Source organism: Buteo buteo, chromosome 19, assembly GCF_964188355.1.
Source record: "Buteo buteo chromosome 19, bButBut1.hap1.1, whole genome shotgun sequence".
Taxonomy (NCBI): domain Eukaryota; kingdom Metazoa; phylum Chordata; class Aves; order Accipitriformes; family Accipitridae; genus Buteo; species Buteo buteo.
In genome coordinates, this window is record NC_134189.1 from 19,243,288 (window position 1) to 19,258,713 (window position 15,426).

A 15,426-nucleotide genomic window follows, 5' to 3' on the forward strand; every position below is an offset into this window, starting at 1 on the left:
GCCCTTATTTCAACTGTTGAGTGCCCAAGGTAGAGAAAATTACAGTCATTTAAAAGGGAGGTGACAAGAAAACCTAAGCAAGAGCCACAGGTGAGAACAGCAGTCCAGCCTAGTAATTCACACAACAAACGCTACCAACCATACCAACAAAAATAATCCTGGCAAATTGAAACAAACACCAGGATGTATAGTTGTGTAAACTGATTAAGTTCACATTTGTGTTGCTGCAACTCTTCCCTGTCTTTAGTACAGCTCCCCTCTTTTTCTGTAACTGGATCATTTTTAACATTATGTTTTAAGATACTTTTTTTCACCTTCCAAAAGGAAAGTATGTCCTTCTAGCCTCCTGTGCCTGGGAGGAGAAGCTCTTGGCTTCAGGTGGCTTCCCAAGCCACAGCAGTTTAAAGGGACTGGGAAACTGCAGAAAATAATCATCATGGTAATAACGTTTTTTCATGCAGAAGGCCCAGACAGAGCTTTTTATTTGTGTCTTAAGACATTGGCCAAACTTTCAACTGTGGATTTACTGAAACATGTCAGTGGTTGTCAGACAGCTATAATGAGTGGTGACTGACAGATCATCCTTCAGCACCTAAATAAAGGATAGGGTTGGCATGTACAACATACTATACTGCAAGCCCATAACACTGGGCCTCAAGAACCGTTCTGGAAAAGAGCTTAAGATTAGAAGAAAAATCCACTCTTCTTTCTCTCCCCTGCCCATTAGATGCTTCAGTGAATTTGAAATTCTGATTAAAAAAGAAGAAACAACAGTGTTTAGCAATAGAGATTATTAGATAATTTAATTTAAATTAATTAATATTTTTTCCAATGAAAAGTTTCCAATTTCTCTGTACTAAGCCTCTTGGCATTGGGTATGACCAGCCTGGCCTAATCTCTAGAAGCCAGTAAGCAGCTATCTGGCCCTCCTGTACCCTTGTACATTTTTGGCACCATGCACATATTCTGTCTCACTGTTGAAGTGGCATGAAAGGAAAAACAGAGAAAAGAGGAAAAAAGAGAAGGCAGCCAGGCAGGGTACAGGCATGCTTGCTTTTCTTTGGTTAATTTGCCGGGGCAGGGTGCTGTTATTACTGGGCTATACTTAAAATGTCTCTGTGAACACTCAGGAGGGCTTGGCTTGGGTTACAACTTGCAGTCATCCGTGCTACTTGAAAAATGACAGATGTTTTTTTAAAGTGTCAAAAGCTGCTGCCTGAAGCGCAAGGAAGCATTCTGCAGACCATAGATCTGTTAAGTAAAACTCTTTCTTCTTTAGATTGAAAGGACCTCAGAAATGCTAGAACTCCTCTGACTAGATACAGAGATATTTGCTGGTTGGTGTTTTAGGGCAGGAGTTGTCATACTGCATAGATTCACAGAACTGAAAGCTAGAAAGCACCCTTGGTTGATTTAATCTTACCTCCCAACATAGCCTGTTACTTTCATCGTGTTGAGCACAGCCACTGCTGATCGGCTGAAGTGTGTCTTCCTGGAAGGCGTCCAAGAGATGGAAAAAAATCCAGATAAATTAAAGTATATTCTTGCAGGTGTCTGTCCATGTTTTCTCCTTCAGTCCCTTTCTCACATCAGAGGCCTTTACTGGATCAAGTGGTTTCACAGCTACTGTGAAAGCCAAGATTACCCATACGAGCAAGGGCTTGAAAGGTCAGACCTTTTCCTGAGCGCACATGTGACAAGGAGCAATGGCTACATGCCAGTATGATTAATCTGTGTGTGCATTCCTGTGTTCACAGGTTCAGAAAAGTGGTAGGATTTAGAGATGAAAAACCGCAGTTACCAAGAGAAGGCAGAATTTGAATTTGCTGTGAAGAATGTCTGGAATCTGTTGATATCTACATGTTTGCTACCTCACCCACTCCAAAACACCCTTCAGGAACCATTTGGGCATCCAGACAGGAACGAGATGGAAGTTGCCGTAATAAAGCCCGGGAGGCCTCTTCTTGGTGCATTGATACCTGTTTCTCTGTTTTCCAGAAAAAGGTAGCAGACCAGCCCAATCGGAGTCCCTCCATATGGTTAGCCATGTACAGTGCTTTTGGACGACCAATTCTCCTCAGCAGCACGTTCCGTTACTTGGCTGATTTGCTGGGTTTTGCTGGGCCATTATGCATTTCTGGCATTGTCCAGGGCTTCCAGAATACAACCAATAATACAAATACAACAGAAAAGGTAACGTGACAACATGGATTAAAAGACTTTGTTTGGTAGTAGTTCTAGATTCATATCAGGTATTTAATACTTCTAGCTGCATGCTTTTATATGTCTGTGATCATCGTTGTATTATTTCATTGTTTCTTTCAAGCAAATTGAGTAATTTTTTGTGAGAGATAGTCAAGTTATAAACCTCAGTAGTGGAAGTCTTTGGTATGAATGCAACACAGGTAGTGCAGGCTTCCCCCAGTTGCCCAGCTGTCTGCCTCTTGGTGGAGTCATCCCTGCAGTTCTGGGGAGAAGGAACAGCTTTTCTGCTCCTCTTTAACTACACCTCCTTGTCTCAGGCAGGACACCTGCTGGTGGTGCCTTAGGGAGGCATCCAGCAGGGATGAGTCTGGGAGTTCTGCTTAATTTCTATCCATCTGTCCATTGGTAGTTCATTGACCGGTTTGAGCTCTCTGAAATCTGTTTTCCACTGGGAGGCAGAGAGTAGTCACTCCCTGTTTGTGACTGATTGTGCTCTTGTTGCTGTGGTGAAATGCATTGGTGCGTGTGAGAAGGTGATAAGCATCCACTTTATTCAATGGCATTCCTGATACTAGAGATGCACAAAAGATGTTAGTTCACAGCTCATTTCAAGTTTCACGGAGACTGAAATTTCAGAAGCCACCTCTAAGCACTGAGCAAGCCTCTGATACAGAACCTTTTCCATCATAGGAAAAAGAATTTATTAGTAACTAGTGAAAAGATACAGGTAAAATTATTTTACTAGCTGACAGCAGAGAAGACATGATAAAGAAGTTTTCCTACGTCTGTCTTCTGAGATGGAAACATCTACATACACTTTATGAAGAGTGTTTTATATTTGAAGGAGCGGATAGGTATGTAATGGAATAACATTTTCCCCTCCAGATAAAGCATTTGACTATCATCACTGTCCAAACTTCTCCTTGGCTGCTTGCTCCTGACATTCATTTTCTTGATGGTCTGAATTTGGCTTTAGACTCTCATTCAGCCGTTGCACTGAAGAATGAGACTTTAATTGTGCAGCTTATCAAATAAAGGTCTTTATCATCCTTGAACCTCCACGTGTTGGATTTGAGGCACAGAGTTAAAAGGCAAAGTGCATATTTTGCCTCAACAATAGGGCTGTTTTGCACGTTGAACAAACAAGGTATTGTAGCTTGAAAATTATAATTTCTGGATCTCAAATTTAGGAATCTGTACCTTGTGCAGTTCCTTCATCTTTTGTACTCTTCAGTGTAGGGGTTTTAGTTGTGGGTTTTTTTAAGTTTTAATCAACACTGGCTAAAGGGAAGATTAAAATCATTGGTGAACTTGAAACCACTCCAAGAGCCTAGCTTGGTGACAGTCTCTATTTCTTTTGGATACATTTCAGAATACGTTTGCTTTTAAATTATGGATTTTGATAAACTTTCTCTTGGTTGTTCTTGCTATTATGTGTTTCTCCTTTAAATTCGGTCTAGTTCCAATTAATGTGAAATAATTGAATTTTATGCTTATTCTCCCTTAATACCTGAGAACTCTATGCACATTAATAAAGGTATCTACAAATGTTATGTTATTATTGATATCCCCACCATGTAAACATGGGGAAGTTAGATGCAGCAGCACATTAAGAGAAGAGTTTTCAAATATATTTATCTGGCCAATCATGAACTTAAACAACCCACATTTCAAGGAGACTTGGGCTGGTTGAGCCACTTAGACCTATTATTTCAGTGGGATTTAGGTGTCTTACAGACATTGGACCTTTTGAAAACACCGTTGGGTGCATATACACACCTTTTGGGTGTCAGCTGCCCATGGCAGAGGGAGGAGTGTGTGGTGTGGCGAGGCTGGGGTCACTGCAGTGAGGTGAGCCTGGAGGGTTCTGAGCACCTCTCTCCTGCCTGCAGTCTCATGGCAGATGACACTTATCCAGAGTGATGAAAGAATCTCCAAGAGGGTAGCTACGTGGTTTACTTTCCTCTATTCCCCAGTCCTTTCATCTCAGAATCAGGCTGGGTGGTTCAGTAGAACAGGCTTTTTCTTCTTCTTCTTCTCTTTTTTTTTTTTTGTAAGAATTCCAGTACATCCTGCTTCCAGCTGGATCGGAAATACCAAAAGAACAGCCTTCCTTGCAGTATTTTGGTACATTTGTTTCCTTTTCTGCCTGAAACAGAGCAGAACAGTGAATATCAAAACTAGAAAATGAAAACAAATAAAGTGATTTGAACGAGACTTTTTTTTCCCCTGTTTAAAGCTCATTTTGTGGGGTATACTGGTATATATGTTCTTATTTTATTCAAAATTCACAGGTATCATAGACTATATATCTGGAAGGAATTGTTTCCATAATATGCAAACGCAACATGAGTAACTAATCCCATATAATAAAAAATATTTTCTTGCAGCTTCTTTGTGGTCCAGGTGGAATGAGCTTTATTTTCTACAGAGTAGCATTTCTATCCTACAAGTCATCAGAATTCGATGAAGAAACTAAAGATAAGGCAGACATGGTGATCTAATTGTCCCTTTCCTGCTAAAAACAATTCATTTTAGAATGGCTAAAAGTTAAGTCTTTGGAACATGAGCGGAGTATTTAATTCTATCCAAATGATTTTGCTACGTAGGTACAGTGAGAAATCTGATTTCCATAATCTGATTTCCCATAATACCATCAATATATTTTATTGTAATGTAATGACTGAATTCCCTTGTTTCCTGTATCTCAAGAACATACAATCCCTCCTATGCCACTTTCATCACTTTTTCCTTTGTTTTCAGGTGAAGGATCCATCAAATTCGTATCTTTCCTCGGAGGAATTCCTCAGGAATGTTTATGTTTTGGCAGTTCTTCTTTTCCTGGCCCTTATCTTACAGAGGACATTCCTGCAGGCATCCTACTATGTGACTACAGAAACTGGCATCAACCTACGAGGTGCTTTACTGGTGAGCAACGATGTTTGCATGATCTGCCAAGAAATTCACTAATACTAGCTCCAGCTTTGTACTTTCATTTGTCTTGTTCTTTATCTGAAGACTCAGTTAACAGTTGTTTGAGAGAAGAGATGCGCTGTATTTTTATACAGAAAACTGGAGAAGTGGTATCAGTGACACAGCCAAACTGATGGCAGCAATTGCTTTTGCTAAAAACAAAAACCATCATACTAATGTGCAGAAGTTTAGCACTCACACTGTGCATGTAAGAACATATTTTTGCAGATGACGTTAAGTATATGAAGATAAGCAGTGTTGTTTTGGCTCTGCCCCTGCTTTGTTCATTTGCCTATGAGGTTACTTCTGCTGACTGTGAGCACTTATCTGCAGAGTATCTTTGGCCAAGCTGTGTTTTACGGGAACATTGTCCATGTATCGTGTGCGTGATTCTGAATATTTATGCCCTTTTGCACAGAGCCCTGTGGGATGGGACTGGAGTAATTCATCTCCAAAACTGTGTCTCTAAACCTGGCATCCATTAACCCTCTGTGAAAGCCATGTTTATGAACTGGAGCCAGCAGCTCCAGCTCAGAACGTGGGTGGGTTGTAGCAGGGATCTCCGCAGATCACGATCCATGGACAGCAGTAGCACTGTGTGCAGAACAGAAGCTGGAACTGATGTTTTGCCAGGTGTAACTAACCACAGGAATATCATCTCAGCATGGAAGCTTCTGGGTTTTGTGCACACTGTGATTGATGTAGATATTTCAAACATTTTCTGCCTTCTCCCAGGATAGATGGTACAGACATGGTGGAGAAAGCGTACATGATTATTTCCTTGTGCTTTTGTGACTCCCACTTGCCAAAATGGGGACTTTTAGGACCATATGCAGCTGATGTAATTCACCATGGTCTGTAGGCATTTCTGCTTAATTCTACAGGATTCATGGACAAAACAGGGCAAAGGACACAAAACATTTTTAAAAATTTCTCAAAGTTGCAGTGTTTGATATTTGGTTGTAACTGCAAACTGGGCTCACAATATTTGTCTTTAAAATTCTGGTAGATATAAGCCCTGATTAATTTTAAACTCTCTTAAGCTCCTACAAATTTTATGGAAATAGATGGCCAGTTAAAGGAGAGAAACCCAAAGGAATACATAGCCACCCTGATCAAAACTTCATAGCATGAGTTTAACTATCTTATCAGAAACAAAGATCTCTTTGACAGACAGTGTCACAGAAAAGCAGGCTCACCAAATGTTTGTTCAAAGGAGATCTTTGCCCAGTCTCCTAAATGTTGATGTTTTGCTGTCATTTTGTTCTATTTTAGGTCTGTGTTAAGCAACAAACCTTTTAAAAGGATTTGGAGTTTTTTAAAGTCAGTTCTCTCTCTTGTGCTTTCTCTCACTCTGTCTCCATCTCTCTTTCTGTGTCTCAGGTGAGAGACTTGGAGAAGGGCTGTCTTAGGTAAAGACTGGTACCGCAGTTTGAAATGTCCTTCTGCTACTGTTGCTTTATAATTATATCATTTTCATATCTTCCATTTTACTCCTTTCCTACAGGCAATGATATATAATAAGATCCTGAGGCTTTCAACATCCAACTTGTCCATGGGAGAGATGACACTGGGACAAATCAATAACTTGGTTGCCATAGAAACAAATCAATTAATGTGGTTCTTGTTCCTGTGCCCCAATCTGTGGGCAATGCCTGTTCAGGTAGAGCATCAAAGTAAGGGCCTGATTTCAGAGATCCTCCAACGTGGTTGAAAAGAGTGTATGTCTGTGAGACTACTACAAAATCCAGAGGGGAACTTGGACTTCACACTCATTTGCCAGGAAGACTAACAAGCAGAAACGTGGTCCATCATCTCCTCCAAGGCCTGGGAGGCTGTCTCTGCAGTAAAGAGAGGAATTTTTTGAGCAGGATTTCCATGTCATGGATGTGGTCTGTGACTTTAAGAATTATGGCCTGTCATCCTTTCCCTGCTCATATTTCTTCCACTACTGACACAAGTCATTGCTTTTATTTCTGCCACATGGCAGCATCACAGGCATCTGACCAGTGCTAAGTATTGCATTGCAGTGTCCACTTTTTAACTGCGTTTTGTGGCAGGAGCAAAAAGCAATTGAATCCTGCTCAGTGACTGACAGCAGCACCAACAGCATGCTGCACAGAATGCCTAGAGTAGCTCTCATATAAACAAGCTTAGTTACTTTAAACATCTGGTTCTTAACAAGGCTGGGAAAGATCTGTAGGCGGATCTGTAGGAAGGAAAAGTAAAAATTATTAGCCTGAAAGAAATATTCAAAAGTGCTAAATGACTTAATGACCTAAGCCATGCTGATTTTCCATGAAGCTTGGACTCCTGTAGCACCTTCAGAATTTTAGCTTGGGGTGCAATTGACATGGCCCTAACTTGTCGATAACCCCACCAACATTAAATAAGTTTAAAAAAGGATAAAAGCCACTCTTATAGTAGATCTGTTTTGCTGAAATTCTTTGGACTGCGTCAGTAATCTATGATAATAGTCAGCAATATTATTACTACCAATGGAAAAAAATACTGGGTTTATGTGCCTATTTTAGGATAGGGTAGGGTTTAGAGAGTCATCAAATAATTTATGGAGAAAAGGACAAAAAAAGTTTGCACAGTAACAGAAATTAGAAATAATACAGAGCATTTAATTTTAAGTCACTGTTTCACACCCACGTTTATTTGGAAGAGTTGCTGTTAATACTTTGAATGTTATTAAATGAACAGGTGGTCTGATTCCTGTGGCTAGTGAAGAATTATATGTAGACTAAATTCACCACTCATTTGTCTCTTTAATAAAGTCTCTGTCTCAGCCACTGTAGAAATGTAATGGCCTTCCTTACCACTACTGTAAAAGGCTGGTTTGAGGAAACTTCTGATGATTTTGCTGATTCATGTAGTTGACCTTCAGGCAATCAGGAGACAGGGAACACAGGGGAGCTTGACCATAGCTTTGTGCAGGAATGAGCATAGCATCACCCATGAATTTACCCTTGCTGAAGAACTTGGTGAGTGAGCACCTGTGGCCTAGGCTACAAAGGGCTCCTTCTGCTCTTTAGCTCTATCAGTCATAGTGATTACCTTACACATCTGCTCCAACAATAAAATTGAAAGGAGAATACTTACTATTTCCTTCTCAAAGTATTATGCAGCTCATATCAATGACACTGGTGTTATGGTAATAAGTCTTTCTGCCTGATTAGCTCAATTGGCTGCTTTTTGCAAAAAAGAAGGAAGAAACTAACCCTTCGTAACTATGAGCTGGATTATAACTATACCGCTCTGGAAAAGGTGTTGGGACTATTCTGTCTTGCCTTACGCAAAAGAGTTGAGCTTCAAGGGATGTCTCAAGAAACAGCAATTGCCAGGGCTGCCCCCTCCTCAAGCAGAAAAGCTTGTAGCAAATACTGAACTTACATCCTTCAAGTGTGAGCCAATATAGCCATAGCCTGCTGAAGATTGGGATGAATCTTACAAAATACATTGTGTATCAACAAATTATGGCCTGTTATCAACCACAAAACCTCATTGCAGGATCGGGCCCCTAGTAAGGGCTTCAGTTTACCCCAAGTACAAATTGCTACCTGTAACCTTGCATTATTCTGCTAAGAAAATGGCATGTAGGTATGCTAATTTACATTACACAAGCCTGAAGAGCTAAATAATGCTTTCAAGATGTTGAACTTCACTGATTCTTATTTCTGATACTGTATAATAAGAATGCAGATTTAAAGACAGAACTGACTCATTGAAGAGAGAGCAAAAATACAAAGTAGGCAACTAGTTAGTTCTGTATATCCTATACCATACAGTGGAGCTTTTTATCAAAATACTTATGTAGTAGAGCTTGTATTAACACAGGAAGCAGAATCACGGTAGTTGCATCAGAGACATTCCCAGGTAAACCATTGTGGGAAGTGTTCCCAAACTTTTTGTAGGACTAAGGTAGCATCTGGGTACTTTCCTACAGACCTATGTGGTATTGATGCACAAGGTAAGGTTTGTGTCACTCCCACCACATATGCTTCAGTGCCTGTCTTAGATGTGCCTCTGTTTGCAGTTGCAAGAGGACCGCTATGACAGAATGCAAATGTGATTCATGACAGTCCTAAGACCTTTGAAAACTTCCAGTGATGTAAGGAGTTCTAGTGTAAATAAGACTTAAGGCCAGTGATTCTGTAAAATGCCTTGGGGTAAGCACCATCATTTTAGTGCTCCTTTAGTTCTGTGGAAACCTAGTCTGGAATTAGGACTACCAGGCAGTAACACAAACTATGCAGTTAATGTGAAAAATAAAGACTTCTGGGTTTATTTCCCACACTTTCCAAACATGACCTTCTGAAGTAAGGGCTCACTTGATTCCTATGAACCATTTGTTTGTTAGAAGGAAAAATATTTTTTCTTGCTATCCTTCTGGCATCTTGAAATCTCCTTCTTTTTCTATATTGCTTTTTTCTTCATAGATAATAATGGGTGTGATCCTACTCTACAATTTACTTGGAATGAGTGCATTGGTCGGTGCTGCTGTCATCGTACTGTTAGCTCCAATACAGTACTTCATAGCTACGAAGCTGGCTGAGGCTCAGAAGAGCACTCTCGTAAGTAAATTATTTCAGTGACATTTGTGATCCAGTGTAGTGGTTTAACCCCAGCCGGCAACTAAGCACCACACAGCTGCTCACTCTCTCCCCTGGTGGGTTGGGGGAGAGAATTGGAAGAGTAAAAGTGAGAAAACTCGTGGGTTGAAATAAGGACAGTTTAACAGGTAAAGGAAAAGCCGCGCATGCAAGCAAAGCAAAACAAGGAATTCATTCCCCACTTCCCATGGGCAGGCAGGTGTTCAGCCATCTCCAGGAGAGCAGGCCTCCATCATCTCTAATGGTTACTAAGGCAGACAAATGCCATCACTCCGAATGTCCCCCCCCTTCCTTCTTGTTCCCCCAGCTTTACATGCTAGGCATGACATCCTATGGTCTGGAATACCCCTTGGGTCAGTTGGGGTCAGCTGTCCTGGCTGTGTCCCCTCCCAACTCCTTGTGCACCCCCAGCCACCTCGCTGGTGGGGTGGGGTGAGAAGCAGAAAAGCCCTTGACTCTGTGTGAGCACTCCTCAGCAACAACTAAAACATCCCTGTGTTATTAACACTGTTTTCAGCACAAATCCAAAACACAGCCCCATACTAGCTACTGTGAAAAAAACGAACTCTACCCCAGCGAAACCCAGCACATCCAGAAATGAGAACGAGTAATCAGGGCTTCTTGTTGTTAGTGAACATACATTGCAGAGGTTTGGGCAAGCTGTCTTAATTCCATCATCCCTCCCCTTCTGTTTTTCTGTGGCTCAGTATCTCTTCTGTCCTAACATTTGTCAGACAAGAATCTGAAAAAAGTATGTGGACATTGACCTGTCTTCTCTGCAGAGAGTATTTTTCACCCAACTAGCCTGGTTTCACCTGAATTCCGTTCCATGAAAGGGTGTTATTCCTACATTTAGATGTTGTATTTCATGGAATGTTAGCAAACAGTACAAATGACTGATAAATTACAGGAGGACAGTTTTAAAGAATGTGTACAACCACCCTCTGAAATGGCTAGAGACTTTATGCTCTCACCCTAAGCTTTGGTATTCTCTAAAAATCAGCTGGCATTGCTGGATTAATATCTATTGTACATTCGTCAGTGCTGTAAGTTTATTTTGCTGTCTAATTTAGTTCACCAATTAGAAATGCTTTCTGATACTTTGTCTAATTTTTAACTTTATTCTTGTGATCCTTGAACTTCTTAAATCAACCTTTGATGCTTGAGTTGTCAAATATTTAAAGATCCTTGTTATCTTAATATTCAGTAAGCAAATTATACATACATTAATTTAATCTTCAGCACACTTCAATCCTGTACAGTTGTGCCAATTTATACCAACAGAGGATTTATCTTTACATAATTTCAGAAATAGTCTGAATCTTTCTTTTTGCTCTTTTCTGAGTTTGTCTGACTCATAACATCTTTTGGATTATGATTTTACCAAAACTTAGAATTACTGTTTTCTGGTGAAACACAATTAGCTAAATATATGAATAAACATCTTATTTATTTTGCTCGCCGGTCTGTATGAATCCCAGAATGAATCTTGTATCAGCGATCACACACATGAAGTCTTCTGTCTATTGTTATGGACACCACTGACCTACTAATCCACCTCCCTGAGTTTCACCCTCTGTTTGAAGGATTCAGATGTTGTGGTTTATATTTCTTCTCAGAACAGGTCACTTAATTTCCCCTCATGATTGTAAGCACTTTAATATCTCTAAAGAACAAGGAATTTTATATTGTGTTACTCAGTATGGCAACTGAAAGCCTGTACAAAAAAACAAACAAAATTATAAATCTTTAATGAATTTTACAACAGAAGTGAAGGGAAAAGAGTATTCTCATTAAAACTACAAACGATTATCAATTTCTTATCCTTGTTTTCTTTTGAAATTAAGGACTATTCTACTGAAAGATTAAAGAAAACCAATGAGATACTAAAAGGCATTAAGTTATTAAAGCTGTATGCCTGGGAGCACATATTTTGTACTAGCGTGGAAGAAACAAGAATGAAGGAACTCACCAGTCTCAAAACCTTTGCGCTTCATACATCTCTTTCCAGTAAGTAACTATGGTTTTAATGCTCAGAAATGGATCCTGTTCTCCATGTCAACATTCCTCCTGGCTTCAACTAAAGCCAAATACAGATGTGCCTGTGACACTTTTGTGTGTGTGTGTGAAATGTGATTCAAATAAAAAGGCATGACAAATATATAACACAGAAACTTGAAAATACAGAGCATGCTTTGCTGATTTTTTTTTTGTAGGAAGTTTTCTGTCACCTTCATAATGACATTACAGTTATGAATTGTTTTATAGTAAGGAGGCTCCAGATAACATTAGCAGCTCTGATTACAGGAAAGATAAATTAGTGTCTGAATGAAATTGTATTTTCTGTAATGTAGAAGAGCTGACAGGATAATGTTTTCGTTGTGTTGCATGATAATTGTGCACATAAAACTTTTTATCCCAGTTCACTAAAGTATACAAATGAGATAATTACTTGGCTTATTTGTTTGTGTGTTTAAGAAGTCTCTCTGTCATGGAAGGAAATTTCTTCCTGCATAGGAATTTTCCTTTGGGAGTTTTAATTACTTAAATTGGAAATAACTGGATTCTTCTAGTGCCATACAACTAATAGTAAAACTGTTTTTGCTTATTTCATATAATCTGATGCCTACTTTATTTCTCTTTCACAGTTTTTATGAATGCGGCCATACCAATAGCTGCTGTTCTTGCAGTAAGATAATGTTTTTTTCACTTTTCCTTATAAAGAGGCAGAGAAAATGAGAGGGGGGGAAAGAAAGAAAAGACACCATTGTTTTTGTAGGACATATTCCTCATAAAACTGGCAGATGAGTTAATGTGCCCCTGCTAACTGTAGAATAGCTTGACACTGGAAGTGCCCATTCCAAGAGCTGGTATTTCACCAGCTGTGGCTTGGATTGGTAAAAACAAAAAGAAATATAATTTTTTCCTATAAGAAAGAAAAAAATCATTGCAACTTGAAAGAAGACCCATTTTGAGAAGGTCACATTTTGAAGGGGTTTTGGGTGGCTTTGCTTTTCTATTGTCTAGCTGTGAAAATCATTCTTGTTTCAAAGTGCATTATAAGCCACCATTTTAGTTTTCAAGAAAGGGTACTCTGCAGTTTAAGGAGAAATAAATTTTGCTTGTCCTCTGGCCAGGTTTAAATCTCAGCCTAATGCACTGGAGGAACTACGGCATGCCGGCTAGTAAGGAGTCTTCATAGACCAAATGCTGAGGGCATTACTCAGAGTATGCTAACAATGTGTACCAGAATTGGATGAGATATGACCATAGTTCTGCATCTGTGAAAAAAACCCATAAGATTTATTAGGTTCTTACTCATTTTTCTGGTTTGCTTGTTTCCTCTAAACCCTGAAGTCAGTTACAAAACTTTACAAAACTAAATGCTGTGACTTTACAAAGAAAAGTTTTTCATTCTTAAATGTGTAAATCTCTTGAAATCACTGGTAAGTTTTTAAAATCTTTTGCACTTTAATAGAAGACAGCTTTCTCTTCAGTTTACTGGGATTCCCAATAAATTGAGCTATGTAGTTACTGGCCCTAGTTGAGCAAAATATTTTGCTCGCTGTCCTTGTCCATGTTTTTCAAGAGTCCTTATCCTGACATGCTCTTTTCCTGATGTGACAGACCTTTGTGACTTACGCGTATACCAATGTCAAGCCGCTGCAGCCCGCCCAGGCCTTTGCATCACTCTCATTGTTTCACATCCTGGTCACACCGCTGTTCCTGCTCTCCACTGTGGTTCGTTTTGCAGTCAAGGCTATCGTAAGGTAAGTGGCCCTTCTTGTTTCTCCAACTCTTGAACACCTACATTCAGTAATACAACAGGGAAGGTGCTGGAGAAAAAGATGGTTTCTACCTGCTCACATGGAAGAGGATTAAGAGGTGGGACTCAGATGTTCAAAATTGTGAGAGAAATCAGAGTAACCATTTCTTTTTACTGCATGACACAGAGACAAAGAAATGTTCCATTCTTTTGATAATTTCACCAAGTTTGGCAGGTCAGATTCAGAGCTGGACTGTCCTTCCTTGGGATATGCTCCTCTTCTCGCAGTGTGGCCACCCACCGTCGCCCTTACCTAGTACTTTTCTGAGCTCTTGTCAACGCAGAGGGAGATGAGAGAGACTGGTGTGAAGCTATCTAGCAAGACTGGCCCTGCTGATGCAAGGGAGAGCAACTGGCTTAAGTCTACCTCCACAAACAGTGCATTGGGCTTTACGTGAGAATTTGGTATTGACCTGTCTCCCATTGTCTAGCACTAGCATGGAATTTCTTAGGAAAGAAAGTGGATAGAGGAACACTGGTCTAGTTACCCAAGGGAAACTGAGTCCTACAGCACTTCTCTTATAGAGAAACTGCTGTTCCCCTGAATGGCAGTGAAGAGATGCGAGAGAGAAAGCATGGCAAGGCAGACATTTCAGAATTTTGTCAATGAGGGTTAGGGATCTGCATGGCAGGACAGTGAGGAAGTTGGCACAAAGTGGAAAAGATTTAAAAAAAAAAGGAAAAGGAACTCATAAAATGTGTTGCTTCATCAGAAACTTATATGTTCCAGGCATTTATTGCTGCAAGTAGCCCAACAAAACAACTTCCTTCGTGCTGGGCTATAGAGCACTTAATCTCAAGGGAGCTGGTTGGTAGTAAGTCAAATTTCAGACTTTTGGCTGTTGCATCAGTGGTCTGTATGGAAAGAGTCATGGTCATGGGGCAGTTATGTAGACATACACACTGACAAGATGTCCCAAGAGGTGCAAACTGACACCTGACTGGCAGTAATGTGTCAGATGCCAAGCATGAGCAGGATGTAAAGACCGAACTAACCTTCACACCCAGAAACGTAATTCCTTCTTGCCAAGACTGAAGCACATTGGCAAGGTATTGCATTGCTGCTGCCACTGCCTCTTTTTGGTGGGTAACAGTAATAACAAATAGCAGTCAAGGGGACTTCAGGCTCCACAGCTGTCATTTACCAGCACCACACTCACTTTAAAAAAAAAAATTAAATAGGGTTTATTTTTGTCAAAGCAGCAGCAGGGCCACATGAGACATTTTCCCTAGGTTGAAAATTATTTCTGACTAGTGGAAAATCTCAAGGCTCCTTTATAAATCATCCCAGCCTCTACATCTCTGCACTATGTTTAGCATAGCCCTAATATCAAAATGGTGTGTACATTTTCCTTAACACTGCTGGCCACCCCTCAGGACACTATTTAGAGACCATATTTGCCAAAACAAACTTTACCCTTTGGCAAACTTACTTCTTAACATCTTTCTCCCATGAACATCATGTCCCCCAAGTGAAGAATGAAGAATGCGTGCTTGGCCACTCCACGGCTCTACCATCAATCAAATACATGTATATGAGCATGCGCTCATTTGTGTTATGATTAAGTGCTCATACTTTGGTCAGATGCTCCATTTTATGTTAAAGACTACTTCTAGTACCATGAAAACTTTGGGGGGTACCTGTCCTTGTTCAAATGCAAAGTAATGGTTGATGTCTTCTTAAGCAGATGATCAGAACAAGGTCTCTTATCTTCTGCAAGAAGATAAATTCTTGTTTGATGCACTTATGTAAGACTTAAACTCTAATATGGGTGTTAGACACATAAATTTTCCTTTCAAAAG

General features: G+C 40.0%; 1 protein-coding gene across 11 annotated transcripts in view; it reads left to right on the plus strand.

The window, feature by feature from the left end:
* Positions 1-15,426, plus strand: part of ABCC9 (ATP binding cassette subfamily C member 9) — a 76,023-nt gene that overhangs the window by 18,022 nt on the left and 42,575 nt on the right. For all 11 annotated transcript variants that reach the window (XM_075051441.1, XM_075051443.1, XM_075051437.1 and 8 more), the window contains exons 7-13: positions 1,999-2,193; positions 4,969-5,133; positions 6,686-6,841; positions 9,624-9,758; positions 11,645-11,807; positions 12,446-12,486; positions 13,425-13,567. In XM_075051441.1, coding sequence (XP_074907542.1) covers positions 1,999-2,193; positions 4,969-5,133; positions 6,686-6,841; positions 9,624-9,758; positions 11,645-11,807; positions 12,446-12,486; positions 13,425-13,567 — 998 coding nt within the window. The remainder of the gene's footprint in view (positions 1-1,998; positions 2,194-4,968; positions 5,134-6,685; positions 6,842-9,623; positions 9,759-11,644; positions 11,808-12,445; positions 12,487-13,424; positions 13,568-15,426) is intronic.